Source organism: Musca autumnalis, unplaced genomic scaffold, assembly GCF_047663935.1.
Source record: "Musca autumnalis isolate F117 unplaced genomic scaffold, ASM4766393v1 scaffold_2, whole genome shotgun sequence".
Taxonomy (NCBI): domain Eukaryota; kingdom Metazoa; phylum Arthropoda; class Insecta; order Diptera; family Muscidae; genus Musca; species Musca autumnalis.
Window position 1 is genome coordinate 201,806,730 of NW_027411755.1, and position 26,799 is coordinate 201,833,528.

Sequence of the window (26,799 nt, forward strand, 5' to 3'; positions counted from 1 at the left end):
TGTTAAAAAACCTTCTTCCCATTTGTTAGAAGTCATTCTTGCCTTCAGTTAGAAGACCTTCTGGCCTTTTGCCCATCTTCTCCTCTTCTATTAGAAGAACTTCTTCTCCTCTATTAGGATACATTCTTTCCTTTTGTTAGAAGTCATTCTTCCCTTCTATTAGATGTCCTTCCGGCCATCGGTTAGAAGATCTTCTGAACAAAAACAGGGTAAATGCAAAAAGGAACATGAAAACGTGACAATATCGATTAGTTGTCAATGAGAGCCGTACCTAAGATTTTCTGAGCGACATTTTTGCAGAATATGTCGAAGCTGAAAAATGTCATCTTCTGGTATTTTTATTGCGGTTCTTGAAATACAGGACGAAAAGGACATGAAAGGAAGCGAGTTAAAAAGTCGAAATGTTCTACGAAAAAGTTCCTCATTAGATTTGACTGAAGACATGTCATATCAAAAATAAGGCAAAGCAACAGCGAAAAAAGATAGAACGCTAATCTTTGATGGCTTATAGGGTCTCCAGTGAAAAATTCATCACGCCATAACTCAAAAGTTCGACTCACGGCGGATCTGCCCTTTGGGGTTCTGTATATACTCATCAAGGGCTTTCACATCCAAAAGGAATTTTCTTTAGTTTATTAGTGGGAAAAATTGGCGATGTTTACCTAGGGGTAAGGCAGGGAAGACTATAGTTTCAGACCTCGCCACAGATCTTCATCAGTTCCCTTATTTCTTGTTTTTCAACAAGAACAATCGCCAATTTTTCCCAACCAATAAACTAAAGTTGTTTTAATAAAATATTAAAACAACAACTATAGGATTAAGCCTGACTACTTTGGAAACTTCATGGGTAAAAATTGGTGTTTTTATACCCGCAGTATATATGCTAACGATGGTATATACAATTTCATACGACCAAAATAAGCATCATCGAAATAATGGTTTTGGACCCCAAGTATGCTTGAAAGTTCAGTAAAAAAGTATCTGTCGGCTTTGCCGACAGAGATATACCCTCAACCTATGTGAATTGAAACTTTCATATACGGAAAGTTCGAATGTATTTAGGGTCTTTTCAGAATTTTGTGGCCCTTTCTAGTCATTTGAACTTGTCGACAAAAATGGGGATTAGGGCTAAAGTTCACAACTATTGCGGATGAGGTTCTTGAAGAAATTGGCCGACATAGTTCATTATGGAACTTGGACTGGACTTGGTCACGGAAAACATAATATCGCTGTAAACAGGACCACAGCGAACAGCATCGGTATACATTTCCAAAGGATCTTCGAACAGACCCTAAACTGCACTTAGACACAAATGTTGAACTTTTGTGGGGGAGGTTCACTAAGGAGAGGACCGATATGGACCATTTTAGAAGTTAAACTAAATTAGGACAAAATATTAGGAGATCCAAAATTGGGTCCAAATTGGTTTCCCTGTTCAAAGGGAGAAGCACTAATCTTTCGAAAATTTATGAAAATATCCGTTCAAAAGTTACAGAGTTTTGGACAGGAAAAACGATGTTAAACCATTGTGCGCCGTGAGCATTCCCACCAAATTCTTGTGGACATGTTTCCCACACCCACATCGGAGATATTAATGATCTGGAGAGAGATATCCATAGGTGTAAACCACAACCTCTAGATCAACGATCCTATAAGACAGGCTTTAATATCAATTATACCGATGTAGTTGCGCAGGCAGTTCAAAAGCAGAAGAACGCCAGCTGCCAAGGCGAACACGAGTGGTTTCATTTCTGCCAGTTAAGATCTATGCAGCTGTCGCAATTCAATTCGGACCCAAAATGAATTGCGACAGCTGCATCGTCTGGATCTTGCATGTGCATTGGGACCACACGACACGCTGCATTTGTTTTGCTGCCCAGCTAACCCGAATCACATTTCTCTTGATTCTTTATGGACGCAGCCAGTCCGGGTTGCAGAATTTTAAGGAACCAGATAATTAAAAAAAAACGATGCGTTTCTACAACTACAACAAATCAAATTCGAAAACAAGCCTTTGGCTTGTTCGTTAGGTGTCCTTTAAAAATACAATATACCTTCCAAATTGTTTCAGCTCTGCCTTGCAGAAAATAATAATATCAAGAATAAATGTTAAAAAATGTCCACAGTCTATCACTTTTAAAAGAATACAAGTATAACCTACGTTAAGTTCGGGAGTAAAAAACTTGTATCTATATTGGCAATTTTCGTCTAGGAAGTCCTGTGCCCATTAATGACTCATTGTATAGAATATTCTCCAAAAAGACAATGTCCGTAATTTAATAATTTAATTATTAACCGGAGTCTATTTTTTCAAGACTCTAACTCCAGTTAAATATAAAACCTTGCAAAAAAGTTCCTAAAAATCATTTTGGAAAGTCTCCTAGCAAAAATTCGGATCCGTTAGTTATTATGTAACCCATTACAAAGTAATGTAAACAAAAATAACTACTTATGTTACTCCTTACTAAGTTATTAGCGTGTGTGTCCGACTACAAATCAGAAGGTTATGTGTTCGACGCCCACCGTCGGCCGGGTACTTTTTGTTAAACAAAACAAAGAACAGTTTGTGGTGCACATGTAAGCGTTTAAACAACATTTAATGTTCGTATGCGTGGCCTAGGATGTAGTGTGTTCGGCTACAAATCAGAAGTTCGCAAGATCAAATCCAGCAGACAGCGGAATGAAATATAATAAAACAAGTAAGAACGGCGTTATGTCTGATAAGGCCGAACTTGTTATACCCTCCACCACCAGTTGTATTGAAGTAAAATTGAACAATTAGTTTCCTCTCGTTTATGAATAACACTAAATACCAAATTTCATCAAGATCGGTAAAACCTTAAAAATACCGAAATTCGCTAGGTACCGGTCCATGGAGGCTATATCAAAACGTCGATCTATACCTAAAAATTTCTGGCGAAAAGTTTTTACACTCAAAGAAGACTATATACCGAATTTCCGATATTTCGGTAAAACCATCAAAATACCGAAAATCAAGAGGTACGCTTATATGGGTGATATAGGAGCACGCGGACCTGTTCTGGCAATTCTCTTCTCTTCTTAGTACCAACTTTCAGCCATTTCGGTGTGATAATGAGGATAAAACCTTCAAGGTACCGAAAATCGGTACAAAAATACCAATTTTCAGCCATTTCGATGGAATATTGAGGCCACAACCTTCAAAATACAGGACATAGGGAGGTACCGTTCTGTGGGGACAATACTAAGGCGTGGACCTGTAACGACAAGCTTCTGGGGGAAAGTTTTATATCCCTAACGAAGACTAAGTGTCAAATTTCAGCCATTTCTGAGGAATATTGAGGTCACATCCTTCAAAATACCGAAAATCGGGAGGTATGTGAAGGCGACAAATTTCTGGGGGAAATTGTTATACCCCCAACGAAGACTAAATACCAACCGTTTTGGTGTGATAATGAGGCTAAAACCTTCAAAATACCGAAAATCGGATGGTACCGTTCTATGGGGGCTATATCAAAAAAATGGACCGATATGGCCCATTTGCATTATTAAACTTCCTAGGAGTAATAGAAACTTCTATACCAAATTACAAAGCTCTATCTTGAAAATTGCGAGCGGTATCATGATTTCAACAGACGGACGGCCGGACAGACGGATGGACGGACATGGTTATATCGACTTAGAATTTTACCCTGATCAAGAATATACTTTATAGGGTCTCCGATAAATATTTCGATGTGTTACAAACGGAATGACACATTTAATAAAACCCTGCTGGCCTAGGCAACACGCATGTTGCCAGGCTTCATTTGACATTTTTTTCGGAAAGTTTGACAATTTTTAGACTAAGCGTACTCAGGGCAGTTGTACATACGACCATGTGTTGAGTTGTTTACAGTTACTTGAAAAAATTACTTTGCGAAAAAATTGAATTTACTTGTGAACATTTTCTTCCGATAATTTTCAACACTTCCGACGTGATTAACACTATGCAACACTGAAAATGCAAACAACATCTAGTATGCATTTTTTGAAAGTAAATATTTAGACTACAACAAGTAGGAAAAGCGTTAAGTTCGGTCGGGCCGAACTTTTTATACCCACCACCACAAATTTCAGTCATTTCGGTGGATTAATGTGGCCACAACCTTCAAAATACCGAAAATCGGAAGGTACCTTTCTATGGGGGCTATATGATGGCATGGACGTATACCCAAAAATTTCTGGGGGAAAGTTTTATACCCCAAACGAAGACTAAATACTAAAGTTCAGCCATCTCGGTGTGATAATGAGGCCAAAACCTTCAAAATACCGAAAATCGGGATATATCGTCCTATGGGGGCTATATCAAAAGCTGAACCTATATAAACATTTTATGGTAGAAATGTTTCTTAGCCTCTGGAAACACAAAATAAAAAGTTGCAACCGATTCTGTTGTCAAATGGGACTAATACATTTAAAATATATTAAAACTAGCAAAGTGCCCGCCACTTCGTTTGCGGAAAGGAAATAAAAACAACAACAAACAATACTTAATACATCTCACCCCTGCAAATCAGCAGCGAAGTATTTTAATTTATGGCTTTCTGTCCTTAGGGTGGAAAAAATTGTCGCATAGGTCTACGTTTCCAAATTAACTTTCTAATGCGTTCAGAATAAAAACACAATAAAAATACAATATTCAATACAATTTTTCTAACCCACGACCCTATCTAAAATTTTACAGTTTTATCCATACCTGTTCGCCCAATGCCTATTTCATTACATGTAGAAACATGCCATATACATATTTAATGTGCGAATTTTTATAACCATTGTGATCTAAACCCAACAGTGACTCGTAAAACAAATTTCTTAACGCTGGATTTACCACTTCATTCATATCGGTGTTCCAATGTGTAGTAAAATTTAGTAATTCTAAAACATTTATTGTATATTACCCTTGAGTGCTATGCGTACACTAATATTAGCATTCCAAATTATATGATTTCGGCTTTAATCCTACATCCAAGACCAAATTTAATACTTATGGTAGCCTTATAGGAGGTATTTCCAATACCACCTCCACAGCTCAGTGCACAGAGACCTTCGTACCAAACTTCAGAATATCAAACTGGTACCAAAAATGCTACTTTTCGTACACTTGGGTATAAACTTCAAAAATTACTCCGTATATAAACGCTATACACCAACCGTGATTCTCATTGCCAGCTCTAGCTGTTCACCTACTAAATTACCCCCTCACACCAACAGTGGCTCTAGTTTTTGAATTCGAACTCAGCCCCCAAATACCAAATTTAGCACTTTTCTTGTTTTAGTACTTTTCTTGTATTTGTGGAACGTATTTCTACAAAATTGAGTACCACCCGATGTCAAATTTATTACAGCATAAGCATTAATTTCCGAGATTTCTTCCTCATCACCATTCTACACACCAACAGGGATCCTAATACTAAAATTAAGAAATTTAGTTTTATATTTTAACAAATATCAAAAAGTTAAAAATTTTTGTTCCACTTAACACTTCTGGAACACATAAGTACGCATTTCCAAAACTACCTTTATATCTCAATCCTACACACTAATCTAAATTTCACGATTCCAGTTATATCCGTCCACCAAAATTGTAATTGTACCAAATGTAGTACCATTACGTACTCTTCGTACCCATAAGTCCGAAATTTCAAAATTACCTCAACTCTACACATGAACAGAAATCCGTTCAACCATTCAAAATTGTACCAAATTTTATTACCATTTCGTATTTTTGTACACATAAGTACAAATTTCTAAAACTAACTCAATCCTGCACTACAAAAGAAACTTCAACTTAAATTGCAGCTTTCTAGCTCTATCCGTTCAATCAAATCCGAATTGTACCAAATTCAGTACTTTTCGTACTTATGAGTACAAATTTCCAAAACTACCTCAATCCTATACTCCAACAGCAATCTTTATTCCAATTTTCGGCATGTCTGCTTTATTCGATCACTCAAATCCAAATTGTACCAAATTTAGTACTTTTCGTACCGTTAAGTACAAATTCGCAACACTTCCTCAATCCTATACATCAGCCATCCTTATTCGAAATTTCAGGATTTAATCTCTATCCGTTCACCCAAATCCAAATTGTACCAAAGTAAGTACCATTTAGTACTTTTCGTAAACATCGTTCAAAATTTCAGGATTACATCTCTATCCGTTAGACCAAAGTCTAATTTTACTACATTTAGTACTTTTTGTACCCATAAGTACGATTTTCAAAACTATTTCCATTCTACACTTCAACCGTACCTTAATTGCCAATTTCAGGATTCCAGGTTTACTTTTCGTATCCATAAGTACGAATTTCCAAGACTACTTCAATCCTATACTCCAACAGCAATCTTAATTCCACATTTCTGCATTCCAGCTCTATCCGTTCACCCAAATCCAAATTGTGCCAAAATTAGTACTTTTGTACTCATAACTACTTCCATTCTACACTTCAACCGTAACCTTATTTTAAATTTCAGGATTCCAGGTCTATCCGTTCGCCCGAATCCAAACTGTACTAAATATAGTACCATTTAGTTATTTTAGTATTCATTATAACAAATTTCCAAAACTACCTCATTGCTATACTCTATCAGGAATCTTTATTCCAAAATTCAGGATTCAATCTCTATCCGTTCACCCAAATCCAAATTGTACCAAATTTAGTACCATTTAGTACTTTTCGTATCCATAAGTACGAATTTTCCATACTACCTCCATTCTACATTCCAAGAGTAAACATCGTTCAAACTTTCAGGATTACATCTCTATCCGTTAGACCAAAGTCTAGTTGTACTACATTTAGTACTTTTTGTACCCATAAGTACGATTTTCAAAACTACTTCCATTCTACACTTCAACCGTAACCTTAATTCCAAATCGCAGGATCCGTTCACCCAAATCCGAATTGTACTAAATTTAGTACGATTTAGTACTTTTCGTATCCATAAGTACACATTTCCAAAACTACCTCCATGTCTCAAACCTACATCCCAAAAGTAGTCTTATTTCAAAATTTCAGGATTCCAGCTTTACCCGTTCATCCAAATTGTACCAAATTTAGTACTTTTCGTACACATGAGTACACGTTTCCAAAGCTACCTCCTTTTATGAACCCTTCTTCTCAATATTGATTCTCATTCCAAATTTCAAAGTTTTGACTCTACCCGTTCGCATAATACGAAGTGGTACCAAATTTAGTATATTTTAGTACTGTTCGCACAATTATAGTTAAACATATTTAAATCCTACACTCCAACAGTAATCTCAATTCCGAATTTCTGCATTCCAGCTCTATCCGTTCGTTTCAAATCCAAATTGTACCAAATGTAGTACTTTTAGTAAACATAAGTACGAATTTCCAAAAATACCCCTATATCTCAAGCCTTCACTTCAACAATAATCTTAATTCCAAATTTCAAGTTGCCAGCTGTATCCGTTCACTCAAATCCAAATTTAGTACCATTTATTACTTTTCGTACACATAAGTACGAATTTCCAAAACCACCCCAAATTTTTCAATCATACACTCCAACAGTAATCTTAATTCCAAATTTCTTGATTCCACCTCTATCCGTTGAGTCAAACTCAAATTGTACCAAATTTAGTACCATTTAGTACTTTTCGTAAACATAAGTTCGAATTTCTAAAACTACTCCCCATATTTCAATCCTACACTCCAACAGTAATCTTAATTCCAAATTTCTTGAGTCCAGCTCTATTCGTTCCGTAAAATCCAAATTGTACCAAATTTAGTACCATTTAGTACTTTTCGTAAACATAAGGACGAATTTCTAAAACGTCCACCATATCGCAATCCTATACATCAACGGTAATCTTAATTCCAAACTTCAAGTTTCCAGCTGTATCCTTTCACCCAAATCCAAATTTACTATAATTTAGTACTTTCTGTACACATAAGTACGGATTTCCTACACTCCAACAGTAATCTTAATTCCAAATTTTTGGATTCCAGCTCTATCCGTTCGGTCAAATCCAAATTGTACCAAATTTAGTAAATCTGTTCACGCAAATACAACTTGTATCGAATTTAGTACCATTAGTTCGAATTTCCAAAAACCTTTCATTGTTACTTTTCATCAGTAATCCTCATTCCAAATTTCGGGATTCCAGCTCTATCTGTTCACCCAAATCCAAATTGTACTAAATTTAGTATCATTTATTATTTTTCGTGCACATATAGTTCGAATTTCCAAAAACTTTTCCTTTAAAAAAACTTTTCCTTTCCTTACTTTCCATTAGTGACCCTCTTTCCAAATTTCAGGATTTCAACCCAATCCGTTCACCCAAATTAAAATTGTACTAAATTTAGTACCATTTCGGCCCTCATTCAAAATTTCAGGATTCCAGCTCTATCCGTTCACTCAAATCTAAATTGTACTAAATTTGGTACCATTTAGTACTTTTCCTACACTTATATGTAGTTCGAATTTCCAAAAACCTTTCATAGTTACTCTTCATCAGTGACCCTCATTCCATATTTCGGGATTCCAGCTCTATCTGTTCACCCAAATCCAATTTGTACTAAATTTCGTACTTTTCGTACCCTAATAGTTCGAATTTCCAAAAACCTGTCATTGTTACTCTTCATCAGTGACCCTCATTTAAAATTTCAGGATTCCAGCTCTATTCGTTCACCCAAATCCAAGTTGTACTTAATTTATTACCATTTAGTACTTTTCATGCACATTAGTACGATTTTCCAAAACCATTTATTTACATCAACACCAATTCCCAACCTTGATTTCAATACCAAATTCCATGGTTCTAGCTATATCCGTTCAAAATATACAATTGGTACTAAATTTTGTAAATTTTAGTACTTTTCGTACACTTATAGTTCGAATTTCCAATAACCCTTTGGTACATCTTTCTAACTCTCCATCAGTGACCCTCATTCCAAATTTCAGAATTCTAGCTCTTACCGTTTGCCTAATACAAAGGGTACCATATTTAGTACCTTTTAGTACTTTTCGTACACTTCTAGGTCGAATTTCCAAAAACCCAGCCTTATCTCACCCCTACACAACAACAGCAACCTACACCCAAAATTTCAAGTTTCTAGCTTCAGCCGTTTCGTCTGGGCGTTGATGAATCAGTCAGTGAATACCTCACCTCACTGCTCTTTTATATATATAGACTAGCAAAGTGCCCGCTACTTCGTATGCGGAAAGGATATAAAAAACAATAATATAATATAATGGAAATGGCGAACACTGAACATTTTATTGTACTTATACCAATTTTAATCAATATTTATTGTTTAATATTTTAGTACTGTTCGTACCGCTTTAGTTCGATTTTCAAAAGATCAAAAAGATCAGCCTTACATGTTAACAGCGAGACCAACATTGCACACCAATACTCACACTAAATCCAAAAAAATACAGATTCCAGAACTACCCCTACACCCAACAACAAATTGAGTGCCATTAAGTACTCTTCGTACCCATAAGAACGAATTTCCAAAACTACCTCAATCCTAGACTTCAACTATAATCTCAATTCCAAATTTCAGGATTCCAGATTCCAAATCGCAATTGTACCAAATTTAGTAGTAAAACTACCACAATCCTACACTCCAACAGAAATCTCAATTCCACATTTCAGGATTGTAGCTAGGTCTATCCGTTGACCCAAATCCAAATTATACCAAATTTAGTGATTTTCGTATTCATAAGTACGAACTTCCAAAACTACCTCAATCCTACACTTCAAGATTAATTTCAATTACGAATTTAAGGTTTCCAGCTCTATTCGTTCACCCAAATCCAAACTGTACCAAATTTAGTATTTTTCTTACCCGTAAGAATCTGCAAAACTAACTCCATCTTACACCCCAACAGCAAGTTTAATTCTAAATTTCATTATTCCAGCTCTGTTCGTTCACCCAAATCCAAATTTGGTACTTTTTGTACAAATTTTCAAAACTACTTCCATTTTACACTCCAAATGTAGCCTACGAAGTCCTAATTTCCCAATTATCTCAATCCCATACTCTAACATCAATGTTAATTCGAAATTTTAGGGCTACAGCTCTATCCGTTCACCCTAAATTCAAATTGTACCAAATTAAGTACCACTTAGTACTTTTCGTAACCTTAAGTACGAATTTTACAAACAACTCCATTCTACAATCCAACAGTAGCCATTCTTATAATCCAGCAGCAAGTTTTATCCCCAATTTCATAAATTCAGCTCTATCCGATGACCCAAATCTTAATTGTACCAAATTTATTACTTTTCGTAACCCATAAGTACGAATTTCCAAATTATCTCCATTCCATACTACAACATCAATCTTAATTCAAAATTTCAGGATTCCAGCTCTATCCGTTCAACCTAAATCCAAATTGTAAAAAATGTAGTACCATTTAGTACTATTCGTACCCATAAGTTCGAATTTTCAAATCTACTTCCATTCTACTCTCCAGCAGTAGCCTTAGTACAAAATTTCAGGATTCCAGCTCTATTCGTTCGCCCAAATCGTAAATGTACAAAATTTAGTACTATTCATACTCATAAATAAGAATTTTTAAATCTACTTCCATTCCAGCCTGCAACTGCAGCCTTAATTCAAAAATTTCAGGATTCCAGCGGTATCCGCTCAACCTCAATCCAAATTGTACAAAATGTAGTACCATTTAGTACTTGTTGTACCCATAAGTACGAATTTTCAAAACTGCTTCCATTCTACTCTCTAAGAGCAGCCTTAATTCAAATTTAAGGATTCCATCTCTATCCGTTCGCCCAAATCGTAATTGTACCAAATTTGGTACCATTTAGTACTATTCGTACCCATAAGTACGAATTTTCAAATCTGCTTCCATACTACGCTCCAACTGCAGCCGTAATTCAAAAATTTCAGGATTCCAGCTGTATCCGCTCAACCTCAACCCAAATTGTACAAAATGTAGTACAATTTAGTACTTGTTGTACCCATAAGTACGAATTTTCAAAACTGCTTCCATTCTACTCTCTAACAGCAGCCTTAATTCAAATTTCAGGATTCCAGTTCTATCCGTTCGCCTATATCATAATTGTACCAAATTTAGTACTTTTCGTACCCACATGTACGAATTTTACAAATTATTTCCATTCTACTCTCTAACAGCAGCCTTAATTCAAATTTCAGGATTCCCGCTCTATCCGTTCGCCCAAATCGTAAATGTACCATATTTAGTACCCTTTAGTACTTTTCGTACCTATAAGTACGAATTTTCAAAACTACCTCCATTCTACCCTCCAACTGTAGCATTAATTCAAAATTTCAGGATTCCAGCTCTACCCATTTAATTTAAATCTAAATTGTACCAAAATTAGTACCATTTAGTACTTTTCGTACCCATAAGTACGAATTTTTAAAACTACATCCATTTTACTCTCCAACAGTAACCTTAGTTCAAAATTTCAGGATTCCAACTCTATCCGTTCGCCCAAATCATAAGGGTACCAAATTTAGTACCATTTAGTACTTATCGCACCCATAAGTACGAATTTTCAAAACTACGTCCATTCTACTCTCCAACAGTAGCCTTAATTCAAAATTTCAGGTTTCCAGCTCTATCCGTTCAACCTTTATCCAAATTGTACCAAATTTAGTACCCTTTAGTACTTTTCGTACCCATAAGTACGAATGTTCAAAACTACTTCCATTTTACTCTGCAACAGTAACCTTAGTTCAAAATTTCAGGATTCCAACTCTATCCGTTCGCCCAAATCATAAGGGTACCAAATTTAGTACCATTTAGTACTTTTCGCACCCATAAGTACGAATTTTCAAAACTACGTCCATTCTACTCTCCAACAGTAGCCTTAATTCAAAATTTCAGGATTCCAGCTCTATCCGTTCGCACAAATCATAATTGTACCAAATTTAGTACCATTTAGTACTTTTCGTACACATGTGTACACTTTTCCTAAACCACCTCCTTATGTCAACCGTACCTTTTAACCTTGATTCTCACACCAAATTTCAACCTATAACCTTTATCCGTTCGCAAAGTACGAATTGGCACCAAATTTAGTACACTTTAGTACTTTTCGTACACTTATAGTTCGAATTTCTAAAAACCCTTTGGTACACCTTTCTAACTCTCCATCAGTGACCTTCATTCCAAATTTCAAAGTTCTAGCTTTACCGGTTCGCCAAATACAAACGGTACCATATTTAGTACCTTTTAGTACTTTTAGTACCCTTCCAGTTCGAATTTCCAAAAACCAAGCCTTATCTGTCACCTTCGGACCAAGAGTGACCCTCACCCAAAATTTCATGATTTTAGCTTCAGCCGTTTCGTCTGGGCGTTGATGAATCAATCAGTCAGTCAGTGAATCAGTCACTCTACTCTTTTATTAATATAGATGACGCGGACTTTATATGGGGCGTTATATGGGGGCTTTGCCAAAACATGGACCTATATAAACCAACTTTGGTAGGAATGTTTTTTGGGCTCTGAAGACACAAAATACTAAATTACAACCAATTCGGTGATAAAATGGGACAAATATCTTAAAAATTCCTTAAAACGACGACGCGTCACTCGTCTTTTTGTATGGGGGCTATACGAAAGCGTGGACCTAAATAGCCCGCTTTCAATAACAAAAATCCTACGTACAAATAATAGATTTTCCCAAAATTTCATCCACCTACGTCAATCCGTTCGGACGCTAGAGTGATTTCAACTGACGGACAGACGGACGGACATGACTATATCGATGTAGAATTGCACGCTGATCAAGAATATATATAGTTTGTGGGGTCTACAATGATTATTTCGAGTAGTTACAAACGTAGTGACAAAATTAATATACCCCCATCCTATGGTGGAGGGTATAAAAACCCTAGTAGGGTTTTGCCCTGTCAGAACCAGTTCGGATTTTATGGCCTCATCTAAAGCGGGCTAAATCTACACTTTTTGCATTTATCAGGCCTTTATCTCAGAAACGAATAGGAATTTGGCCTTGCTGTCTTTAGCAATATTGTAGAACTAAACTAGTAGAACTTATCTTTTGAAAAAACCATATAAGAAAAATTCCATCTATGGCATCAAAATCTATAAAATATAGAACATTTTACATAATTGCTGAAATTCTGGTCAGTATCGGCTAAACTATTGGGAATTGAACCAAGTAACCTTTTGCAAAAATCTTCCAAATAAAGTTCTCAACAATTCTTTAGAACATTCCGAAAATCTAAAATGCTTACTTCATCCTGTTTCAGCGGTATTTTGCATCATATCTTTTACAACACGTATTTCAAACACAGTTCACACCAACAGTTTATTTTCGCATTTCGGATTTCACCACATTATTGACATTTTTATTAAATCGTCGTTGAAAAATGTACTGAAAACAACGGCATAGAGGCATTTAACAACAATGACATGTTCTGAAGAGTTGTGTATTACATTCCAGGAAATATTTTTCCAAAAGAAAATATTCAGAAAAAACTAATTAGCCGATAGCCTTAGATGCTAGTGCTATTTTTATATAATTTACTTGTAATTTTTTATTGTAATAAATATTTGAAATAAATAAAAATAGAAAAAACTAACGGTTTTGGAGATACGGTGCGAAATGTATAAAAATTTTGGAATTTTTGCATATATTTTGAAATTTATGGCAATAAATGCAGTTTTTCGAGTTCATTATTTCTCCAAAGATTTTATTCTTGTCCTTACCTACAAATTTGTTTCAGAGTTCAGAAGAAGATTCGCATTGGTTTCAGAGATATAAAACTCAATAATTAACCATGCTTAGATGGGGCCTTAAAAACCGAGCTGGATCTGACACAACAAAACCGAACTTGGGTTTATTGTCGTTTGGGTCTGTACTTTCAAAAAATCCTCAGTTCGAATTGTTTGCCCAAGATCATCATAAAAATGTTGCACAGTGTAATAACGGCAAGAGTGCATCGATAAAATTAAATCTTTGTATGTCGATAAAGGACCATCCTATTAAAAACTGGTTTAATGAATTCAATCGTGGCCGACAATCACCAAAAATGACGTTCGGTACCTTCAGGTTCCTCCCCCACGCTATGGCACCATGTGTAGTGTTTGGAGCGCAAGATAGCTCTCGAATGGGTCTTCCGATTCGGTCAAAAATTTGACCATCGTAATATCTTGTCGAACTTAGTTTGATTTATAAGATGGTTCATTCCTTTAGGTCCCTCCCCCCACAAAAGTTCAAAACATTTAACAAAAATAATGAACACGATAACTCTCGAAGAGAGTATCCGATTTAGTCCGCACTTTGAACATCGTAATATTTCTACGAGACATGGATCAGGTTCGCATATGGACTATATATGTCAACTACTTTGGGTACCACCCACACAAAATTTCGAAAAAAAATCAGTTTAAGGCTTTCTCTTGAAACACTTTGATATTTGTTGTAACAATTTGCATTCGCTTCCATACTTTCTGAGTCCATACTTCCTGAGAAAATTACCCCCTGAGCAAATAGCCCTCTATAAATAGTCCTATGGCATCATATATAGTGATCACGAAAGGTTCAGCGGATTCGGTCCAAATTTGGCTTTCGTAATATTTTTTCCTAACTTTGTTAAAATTCGAAAATGGGCACTATTTTGTTCGGAAGTTCGGAGGAGGTTGTTCGGAGAAGTTTGTTCGGAATAGTAAGATCTATTTACTAAAAAAATAAAAATAAAACAATCCAATGGTACAGAAACTTCCCCACCAAAAATTGTGAACATAGGTACAGGCTTCAGTATAGCCCCTAAATAGCGGTACCCCCCGATTTCAAGTATTTTGAAGTTTATATCCGCATATTCACCCTAAATTGGAAATGGCATGTTGAGAGGGGAGAAGTTCGGTGGAGGATGTTCGGAGGAGGAAAATAATTTTTCACTTAGCCTCAATAAGTATATTCTTCTTCATGATGGGATCTCTCAAATAAAACGATTGGTAACAAAATTAAATGACAATAAACGGCAAGCGTTTTATTTGAGAGATCTCATCATGAAGGAGAATATACTTATTGAGGCTAAGTGAAAAAGTATTTTCCAGTTTTTAGTGCATTTATTAATAAAACGCTGTAAATTAATTTGTTTCAATAATTGTTTTATTTTTAATTCTTTTAGTAAATAGATTTTACTGTTCCGAACCAACTTCGAACTTCTGAACAACCACCACCGTACAACCTTCTCCGAACATCCATGTATTAATAAAACACTGTAACTTAATTTGTTTCAATTATTGGTTTATTTATTTTTGTTTTATAAATAGATTTTACTATTCCGAACAAAATTCTCCGAACTATCACATTTTTTGAACTCCTTCGCCGTGAGTTGGGAGTATAAAACTTGTATCTTTATTGGCAATTTTCTTCTAGGTAGTTCTGTGCCCATTAAGAACTTAAGCTTTGTTCCCGTACTTTGTGTGAGTGAGTGCAAAATTGTTGTCACTCAAAAGTTTTTTCAAAAAGTTCTGGAACACAAAAATGGAAAAAAACGTCAAAAAAGCTGGAAGAAATGTCAAAGTCGGCGTACCAGCCAATCAGACGCCGGCATTCATGTTACTATTTTTTACACGCTCAAATTTGTTGAGTAAAAAGTTTTTAAAGAGAGCGTCATTCAGCGTCATTATACCATATACCACAATGTGGAAAAGGGTATTATAAGTTTGTTTTGGTAAAAATTCATGTAACACCGCGAAATATTTGTCGGAGACCCCCAATGTGGTATACCAATCTTCATATCTCGACGAGATAAAGCGATTTTGAGATGTGTGTCCGTCCGTCAGTCCGTCCGTCCGTCCGTCCGTCCGTCTGTCCATTATAAATTGTAAACACGCTCCAGGCCGCAATTATGGACCGATCGTCACGAAATTTTGTATGGAGGTCGGGTTCAGATCAGAATAGATCCCTATCTTTATTTGTGATGATCGTGAAATATTTAGCGGGTGAAATGGACCAAAAACATAATATTTATCCAATTTTCTAGCGGCTCTGTAGGTCTCAATAATAGTCCGATCAACGCGTAATTTTAAATAAGGTAAGAGTATATCACAAAGGAGAAGCTTGCAATTTGAGATGGCGATCGGATAATATTTAGAGGGTTAAATGGACCAAAACTTTTGTGTGAAAATTGTGCAAATTTTTAATATACAGCTTATATCTTAATTCCTGGAAGTGACTTTCTGGTCAAGTGAGATATACTTGAAAGTGGAACGCTTGACCTTTCAATTGATGCCAATTATGCTGGTGTGCATGATCAGATAACAGAGTTACAGCCTAATATATTCCGTTATTTGTTTGTAGTGTAACAATAAACTCGCTAGAAGTCGCAATTATACATCAATAGTCACGAAATTTTGCACCGGGTAAGAGTATAGGTCGAAAAAGATGCCTACAATTTTGAATGATGATCTGAATTCTTTAGCGGGTGAAATGGATCATTACTTTTGTATGAAAAATATAAAAAATTTATTTTTGGTAGATATTTTAATCTCTTGAGGACATATACATTTCGCAAAGTAGCCCACATATGGAAAAACAAAACTACTGACCTTTCCTCTGATGTAAATTGCAATAAAGTGTTTGCTAGCTAACGGGCCTACTGCCTAATATATAATGCGTTCTGTGTAAAGACCCACATTTTTATCCCATGCTACATATTGTCTCTCCAAAGTTTATGTAACACCACGAAATATTCGTCCTAGACCACTTATTTGGTATGCCATAATTCATATCTCGACGAGATAAAGCGATTTAGCGATGTGTGTCCGTCCATTAAAAATGGTCAACAAGCTGAAGGCCGCAATTAGGGACCGATTGTAACGAATTTTTTAAAGAGGTTGGGTTCGGGCCAGAATTGAAATGATTAGTTTTTGGTGATGATCGTGAAATGTTCAGGGAATGAAATTGACCAAAAACAAAATTTTACCAATTTTGTAGCGGCTCTGTAGGTCAAAATAATAACCCGCAAAATTTTAAACAAAGTTTGAGTTTATGATGAAGAAGAAGCGTACAAACCAACGTGAAGATCAGATAATACTACGAGTAAGCGGGTTAAATGGACTGAAACTTTTGTGTGAAATTGGTAAAAATTTCAATAACATAGTGGTTAAACAACTTCCGTTGTTTAAGTACTACATAAGTGGGTTTAATTACATTTTAGTTTGTGTGAACTAAATTTCCCTTTCCTGCTACAAAAATGTCTTTGTCATGCTAGATAACTTTTTGGTTTTGGTCATAAGTATTAAACATTACATCTCTGATATTTGGTAATTAAATTTTCACAATCATTGAAAAGAAGTTCCGTGGAGAGCTATTGTCCAGGGATAGTGGTATAGGGTATCCCATTGTCGGCTCCGTCCGACTATAGACTTTTCTTACTTGTTTTTGTTTAAAGAGAAGTGAACATTTTACAACTTTTTTGTGTACGGGAACAGGTTTTCGTGTATAATGTGTAAAAGTCGTAAAAATTTTAAAAACTTTTTAGTTCTGGAACACAGCTTTATTGTATAGGGTGTTCTCCATATGATGGATGATATATAAAAATACAATGTCCGTAATTTAATAATTAATTTTATTAATGGAAGTCGATTTTTTCCCAGACTCCGACCTTACCCACGACCATAAAACCTTGCAAAGAATGGGACGTCTGTTTCCTCCCTTTGGTCTTTGGGGTATCGTCCAACACCTAGCTACCTCGGTGACACCTTGAACTCCTGCTGTTATTTTTTCGCTCATAGGCTAAATATATTTGAACTTTTTCAATAGATTACTCCACTTAATTGAAAAAAAAATTCTCCGTCAAATTTCACTAATATTTCTGCTGAAATTTGAGAAAATAACGCATCCCGCAAAAAATACAACTTATTCCCCCTTACTTATAAATGAAGAAGATTCCTATTATTTGTAATTAAATTTCATTGCTAAAAATTTATTGAGGCACATTCACGGATTTTCCGCACTGCACATAGCTTTTGTTTGAAATCACTATATACCCACTTGTGCACAGAACTACTAATAGGTGTAACACTAAACAACAATACTTTGTGTAGATTGTAAATATATAGCGGTGATTTCACATTCATTGTTTCGGAAAAGTACATTTTCTCTGAAATATTGATAGATACAAATTAAAGATTTTAATAATAATAGTACCCAACTAGCAACCTGTCCTTAACGGCCACATTTGACACAAATGCTATTTTCGACACAACCACCCACAACTATAACAACTACTTTTCGTTTAATTGAAAGCCATAAACTACACGCCTTCCAACTATAGAGAATATTAATCCTTGCAATTTGTTGCAGACATCAGCAAACAGCAGCAAAGCCGGTGTTGTCCTTACCGCACCATCAACCATTTCGGGTAGTCAGCCGTGTTTCATTCATTCATCCATCCATCCACATTCTCTTCTATTATGCGTGGAAGTAATTAATCTATGTTTATCTTAGGAATTACTCAACATCAAATTATAAAATGATTCTGAATGAATGAACCAACGAACGAAAGAACGGCACGAACGCACATACCGACAGACAGACAACAGAGTTAAACTTCATGATACTTCAATTTCAGAGTATCGTCTCGTCGACTATCTCTAGGTATGTAGCAATCGATGAGTTGATGAGACTGCTGTTGTGGCCAGATCTGTTGTGATGGTGTTGTTAGCAAATGTGATGCTTCGGCAGGCAGTTATTCAAACACAGACACGGTTTAAGTGGCGTTGAGATATACAGACATGTATATGTACATATGTATATTTAATGTAAACTACTGAAACCAGGAAAACATTTGAAGGGATTTGGAAAAATAAAATCTTCTTCTTCTTCTTCAAATTATATCAGAGGTTTGTGGAAATTGTGTTCACTGGGTTGCATACTTTACAATTTTTCTTCAAAATAACCATTAAATTAAGCCAATAAATGCAAAGGAGTTGTAATAAAAAACAGACAGACGATGACGCCACCTAAGAAGGAGTTAAAGTACTTACCCAGACTGACATTGGGACCCATTAAAACGTAACCCGCTGAACTGTCAACAAGGCCATGCTGCAAGAAGAATGGCTGGGCACCCTGTTTGCCGCGTATACGATGCATTGTCAGTATATAACCATCTTCGGTGGTAACTTGATGCACTTCAGCCGGATATCCATATTTAGCAATTAATTTATCCTTGTTGGATGAAGACAGAGGCAAACGGAAGATGAGTTGTGAAGTTGGCAGTGTTTCAGGAAATATGAAAATGAAAAATAAAAGAAAAGGAAAATATTTAAAAAAGTATCAAAAAAAAAAAAAAATAATAATAAAAAATTTGAATATGAAATATCTGCTGCAGCACTGATGGATATTTGTTGACTGTTTCAGACTCAATTGTGTTTGTATGGCGATCCATTTGTTGAATATTTACTTACGAACATAATTGCAGAGAAACCAAAGTGCTGAATTCGTTACTTTTGTAATTGTTTCAGCCATATTCAAATATAGATGTGTAAGAAAAGTAACCTTCATTATGAAATGAATGCCAGCATATCCGGAACATTGCGATTTAATGTAGGGGTAGGCGAAATAAGAAAAATGCTGTATATTTAAAGGTAAAATGGTGGCTGTGGGGACGAAAATCGTCGATAATTTTCGACTAAACAAATGGTTAGTTTCCTTTGTTTTGAATTCATATTTTTAAATTTTTTTATTATTAAAGCCATGTCCACCTTTACATATAATGTTTCATTATTGCTTAGCCAGTATGAGGGATTTTATAGGTACAATTGAGCCCAAAACACATAACTTGGGTTCGACCGATTATATACATTGTCAACAACTTCCCTATATCGGAAAAACGTGTCATCATATAGGCATGAGAACTATAAACAAGGTTCCGTTATCCGAAAGACCGTTACCACGAAAGATCTTCCCGACGTTGCATCACTGCTACTACTCCCACAGTAGCAGTGATGCAACGTCCGGAATGGTATTGGAGAACCTTGGAAGGCAATATCGATGAAACAAAGAGACTGAGAAATTAGAGTGGCGATCAGTCGTAACCAGCAGTGAACCGAGTTACAAGTATTCACGGCACAGACGGAGCTACAGCCACAGCAGGAGGTGAGCTGACCTAGTGAGTGAGTGAAAGTGTCTGGATAACTTGGCAAAACTTGTTAAATTTTTCCCGCGAGTCTTTGAGTCGACGAGACCATCGACTACAACATATCAAAAGTTAACAAATTCTCCCGCGAGTCTTTGAGTCGACGTGACCATCGATTATAATATATTAAGGTTTGTTAAATTTGCCCACGAGTAGTTCAGTTGCTGAGACCATCGACTATAACATATCAAAAGTTGTTAAATTCTTCCGGAGTCTTTGAGTCGACGCGACTCGTCTATAATATATACAACATTTATTAAATTTTTCCCGCGAGTCTTTGAGTCGACGTGAGCATTAACTATAATATACCGAAATTCCTTAAATTTTCACGCGAGTCTTTGAGTCGACGTGACCATCGACTATAATATACCAAAATTCCTTAAATTTTCCCGCAAGTCCTTGTGTCTACGGGGCTGTCGACTACAATATATAAAAATTCGTCAAATTTCTCCTGACGTGGACTGAGACAGAGGAAGATACAAAAAGCTATCGACACGTAAATTAACATCAACTAGAAATCCCATAACTCTCCGAAACGCAGAACATCGAATTGCACTCGTGGATACCGACGAAGCTCCAACCCTTCTGAGACAGCGCCGAAAGTTGGACATTATCGCCTACGCCCAACCCCGAGAGCTGTAATACAACGAGAAGTCCTGATTCCCTGCACCAAGAACAAGTTCACCTAGCCAGTGTATAATTATACTCTTAAAATAGTTTTGCTATTAAAATTTGTGAAGACTTATAAATGCCCAGCAAAATAAATTGGAAGTAGTGCAATGTGGACTAGTTCTTTCACGGCATGTTTTGATGCAGTTCAAACGGAGTCGTGAAAAAGGCACTCCATTCCTCACATTTTAACTGCATTTGGATGCAATCCTAAAAATCACATCCACTTGTCACATTTTAGCAATATCCGGATGCAGTTCAACGGAGTCGTGAAAAAAGCACTCCAATTCCTCACAATTTACTAGCATCCGGATGCAATCCAAACGGAGTCGTGAAAAAGGCACTCGGTTCGCTACATTGCACGATGGGGCCAATAGCAGGTTTTCGAGGCAAAAAGTCAATTTTTGAAGTGAACAATTTGAAAAAAATAATAACGGATTTCGATTGCCAACACTCTGAATCACTAAAAATAAAAAAATAAATCAATCTGGTAACATCACATAGCGACATACTGATCTGGCAATGGTGACATATTTTCTTATGCATCATTTTCCGACATTCATTATAAATAAGTAGTGAAAGCATTTTAGGCGCCAAAAAGAATATTTCAACATTTTTAAAACATGGAAAGCTCTTCAATGGGTATGTAAAATAAGATAGTGTTAACAAATAATAAAAATGTTATGTGTGGTAAATGTATTTTTGAGTTAAGATGTTATGTCTTTTTTGGAGTATTTTGCTTTGTTATCCATGTGTTCTCTGGAGTATAACTTTTGAGATCTAGGATATTATATATATGTGGTGAAAGGTATTAATGTGTACTATCATTTTGTGAAAAAATTAGCTGCGCCTATCTGCGCCTTTTCATAAAAATCTGATTTCAGATGTCGTAATACTTAAAAATATGGACATTTTTATGTTTTGGTTGGCGAATAATCGGAAACCCATTAATGTTACCAATTGGATTTCGGAAAAATTTAATAGTCGTATATAATAATAATATATAATTTCAAAGATATCGCAAACTGTGGCTTTTGTGGCGGAATCTTAGCCGATTTTTACTAAATTTGGAACCTTTTTTTATTAACTTATAACAAAGCACAGACAAAACCATGAAATTTGAACATATGTATATAGGGGAGCTATTTCTATATCTGATCCGATTTCAATATAACTTGACAAACTTATTTGTAGTCCGAATTCCGTAACATTTTCCAAATTTTATTGTAATTTGATGGAATTTGCATGCTTTGTCAATCATTTTCCTGAAATCGGGCGAACATGTATATGGGAGCTATATCCAATTCTGAACCGATTTCAATATGATTTGCCAAAAATGTTTCTAGACGAAAATCCGTCACACATTTCAAATTTCATCAAGATTGGACATACATAACGGGATTGGTGCACCAAATACCTAAAATCGGGCGAAAATGTATATGGGAGCAATATCAAAATCTGAACCGATTTCAATATAACTTGGCAAACTTATTTGCAGTCCTAATTCCGTGGTATTTTCCAAATCGCATAAAAATTGGGCAGAATTTGCGTGTTTGGTCCATCAATTGCTTGAAATCGGGCGAACATATGTACGGCAGCTATATGTATATATGAACCGATATGAACCAAATTTGGCATATTAGTTTCTAAGCCCATTATAAACATCTTTAAAAAATTTGGAAGGTCTAGCTTGCCCCAGTGATTTGTTGCCTCGAAAACCTGTCATTGGCCCCATCGTGCATTGGAACAACTCTAGTTTAGTAAAAACTCTCAGATTTTTTTTTTAATTTTTCCAGAGGTAGTTATTTTTGCGTTGATTACGGGAATATAAAATTTTCTTGGGGGACTGACCCGGTTACCTGGTTATTTGACCCGAATATCCGGGTACCCGGTACCCGCGAGACCCAGTACTGATGAACTGATTTTTACAAAGTATCGTTGGAAAGCTTATGAAAATACCTATACAACAAGTGGTGACATGACTGGGTTATTTTTATCGGTTTAGAAGTTATAGCAAAAATATCGATTTTTGGACCCGGGTTTTTTCATAAAACCCTCAAAAAGTCGAAAAGAGGCCCATTATGTGTGCTCAACTAATTCATACCATGTTATAGCTCATAATTTAACCTTTCCAAAATGGTGCTATATGTTGTAATATCTTCTTTGGATCCAGAGATGCATCCAGTGATAATTCTTCTGCCTTAAGATTTTCTCTCTCTGGGGTATGTCCACACCGGCTACGCGATCCAAAGTTTTTCTAAATTCGAGACTTTTTCTAAGTATCAAAGTAACGTTTTTATAAAATTAATTTCAAAACTTAAGCATTTTCTAAAGAAATGGACCCATTAGAACCGGGATGTGAAGATTATAAGGTCATTATCTCTGGATCCAAAGAAGATATAACAACAAATAGCACCATTTTGGAAAGGTTAAAGTATGAGCTATAACATGGTATGAATTAGTTGAGCACCCATAATGGCCCTCTTTTCGACTTTTTGAGGGTTTTATGGAAAAACCCGGGTCCAAAAATCGATATTTTTGCTATAACTTCTGAACCGAGCTTTCCAACGATACCCGATCGGTTCGGCAGAACCGGGTCTAGCGGGTACCGGGTATCCGGACTTTCGGGTCAAATAACCGGGTCCGTCCCCCAAGAAAATGTTGTATTCCCGTGATCAGCGCAACAATATCTACCACTGCAAAAAATTTCAAGAAAATCGGAAAGTTTTTACTGAACTAGAGTAAAGCCGCTACATTTTTTTAGCAGTTATTAGATCAGTTTTTACATCTCTACAGGCAGCGACATACATTTTCCAAAAAAGATAAGCGTGTTAACATTTCCAAGATCCATGGGGATCTTCGAAGGCGAGCCAAATCCAACGAATGTTATTCATGGAAGAAGGACTTCGAAGCAAATGGTCGACTTTTTCTTCGGCAACGAACGACTTATACGCACTTTTAAAATTGTGTTGAAAGAGTTTTGCCGAGGATCTGAATGGCCGAGAAGTTGTGACTCACTGCGTACGTTCATTGGTTTCAGTCTTGAACTCTTCCTAGTACTAACTCGTAGCCTCTAGAAGCTGGTAGCCAGCCAACTAATTGTAGTCAGGACTGAAAATACCTCTGAATCATTTCAGCAACGACGCTAAATAGAAAATCCATAAATGCCAATCAAAAGAAAAAGGAGGAGTCCGTCCGACTTTCGAAAGGTCCTGCACCTATAGGCAAACTTTATTTTCGGCAAGAATGCTGCTTACGGTACAGAGCACGAACGGGATGAGGCGGAAAGCTCAAATACACAAACATTATTGAGGATTTGGAAAAAGCCAAAATCTCATAAATCAACGATCGCTCATCTTCCTCCAAGCGAGAACGTTTCTGGACGGAGGACGCAAAGCACGCAAATCTACAAAACAACCCTTCAATGAAGTTGTTAAAAGACAACCTGATGTTTGCCGTAGCTAACGACACCTTAAATGCAATAGACTACGAGATAAGATGGAGGATATAGGGGATTTCATAATTAGGGAGAATAAGCTTAGCAACAACTGCAGCTTATAACGTTGTGATGGTTAAAACGTCCTGACGAAGGATCCCACCAAAAACCGTTTGAGCCTCGCTCTAATGACCCATACATGGAATATAGCTGTTAGTTGTGGAACTGCCGAGGAAGTGTTGCTTAATGTATACATCACAGCGATAAATAACTGTACTCCACGTTATAGACCCAACATTAGCCAACTTTTGGAATGCCATAAACGTCTGTTCTTGGGGGACTTTAATTTTAATGCTCATCATGAGTTGTGGCATTCGGTCCTAGGAAACGATCACAGGGGTATAGTGCTAGCTGAGCAGATTGATAGCTCGACTTCAGCTGGCAAACCCATTTTTGCTCTTGGGTCAGACCATTTCCCCTTAATTGTCGCCATTAGCTGACCGCCCCATTGCATACCCTCTAAACGCCGCAATTTCATCTATCATGGGTGGCCAATCGACCTAGTTTCAGAGGGTTCACTAATCACTGCTTCAGAGATCTGCCCAACCCTTCGGATGTTCGGATAGCAGAAAGCACGTTCTGAGACATCATCTCACTCGCCTAATTTCCCAGCAGAGGAGACGGGATTATCAAATGAGCGTGATGAACTTCGTCGTGTCAACATCAAGAAACCCAGAAAACGTGCTCTTGAAGCAACTTTAAATGGAAGGTGCTTACACCTGGGAAGTTTTTGCGGATTTTGAAACTACAATGATCATAGATGAGAAAAATCAGAAAACAAAAAAATCACCGGAGCGCTTTTTAAATAAATCGCGATTCAATTCGGCATTTTAATTTATAAGGTAGCGATACAGTCAATGCTTTGTCCCAATTTGAACTTCTATATCTCAATAACGGTAAAACCTACGAAATTATCATAAAGGTCAATCTTGCAGAGAATTTCGATAGGATTTCGACAGGATTTGTGGTTTCCAAGCAATATCGTGAAAATCTAAAAAACCATTTCAACTTGAATCGCTATTTATTTAAAAAGCGCTCCGGCGATTTTTTTTTTTTTGATTTTTCTTATCTATGATCATTGTGGTTTCAGAATCCGCAAAAAACTTCACAGGTGTAAGCACCTTCAAAGTTCTTCAAGAGCACCTTGCAGAACAGGTTTGTCGGTGAGCATAAACGGAACAAGTGGCTAAATTTTTTGAAGAGTTGAAACATTGGAGCTGAAATAAGTGAATTGTCGACGAAAACTGCAATGACATCCAGAGCGAAGAAAAGAGTACTACGTCAAATTAAATCTTGCCTGTCGCTGAGAAACCACCACAATTTATAATGGATGCTGTTGTGAATGTCATCAGGAACGCTAAATCAAAAAACACGTTGAGCCCTGTGTGTAATCTCCAATGTTCGTGCAGAAATAGTTGGATGCCTGGAGTCGATTAAATCACCAAACTTTTCAATCTGTCACTAGCCACCCAAATCGTTCTCAAAGTCTGGAAAATGGACGTGGTGTGTGATACCGATACTGAAGTAAGGCAGGGATGTCAATAAAGGTGAATCGCTTTTGAGCCCGTAGCAAGGACTATTGACGTATTATTTCTCAGCATGGGTTGCGTAAGCAGCACGTCAACAGCACTGCACGCCATCTCCCCACATATTGGTCGAGGGCTCAACCAGAGCAAGCAGTGCGATAGGACAGTGTTTGTGGCGTTCGACTTATCAAAAGCCTTTGATACGGTGAAGAAATACAACCTCCGGTTACGTTGGATAGCAAATTATATGTGTGGATGCCAGTCGTACATAGAGCTCAGGAACGAGATACCTCCCCTGATGTCATTGGTGAAAGCTATTTTACTGATCGTCCCATCTTTTTTCACGTGAGGTATATGCAAATATCCGCCACTAAATCTACGGCCAATCTATTCGCCACATGGGCGGCAGAGGTGAACACTGAGTTGAGTTTCACGGTCGATGGTAGCAGAATTCCGACCACCATCTACCTCCAGATTCTAAAGCTCACATTCGACAGCATATTCTTGTCGTTCGCGCCTGACACAGCTATGTGTAACAAGCTGATATGTAGGAACAAGATCCTCAAGTCCCTAGCCGACAGCACTTTGGGTGCAGATAAATAAACCTTGCTGACCACATACATATAACGCAAACGTCGATGCGATGCGGTGGAAAAATATGCAAGTCGGTTAGAATACCGCAACACAATGGCTTGTAGTTGCAGTACTTCTCCGGGTGTTACCGTCAGAATCATCCTAAGCACACACCAATGTCAGGAGGAATCTTCATGATCTAGAAAGAGAAGTCCAATGTTGCAAGAGAGTATCCCTCACAGATGAAGTCGCAGATTCCATAAACAACTATCGTGTGAATGCGGTCCACGTAAAAAATCCTCCACCAATTTCTATGTGGAGTGTCAGCTGCCACTACAAACCAGGGAAGTTTTGGCTCAACTACGCTTGGGATGATG

The 26,799-nt window shown here is 36.7% G+C and overlaps 1 protein-coding gene across 1 annotated transcript in view; it reads right to left on the reverse strand.

The window, feature by feature from the left end:
• Positions 1-26,799, reverse strand: part of Lip1 (Lipase 1) — a 35,729-nt gene that overhangs the window by 6,882 nt on the left and 2,048 nt on the right. The window contains exon 2 of the mRNA XM_073965430.1: positions 19,008-19,188. Coding sequence (XP_073821531.1) covers positions 19,008-19,188 — 181 coding nt within the window. The remainder of the gene's footprint in view (positions 1-19,007; positions 19,189-26,799) is intronic.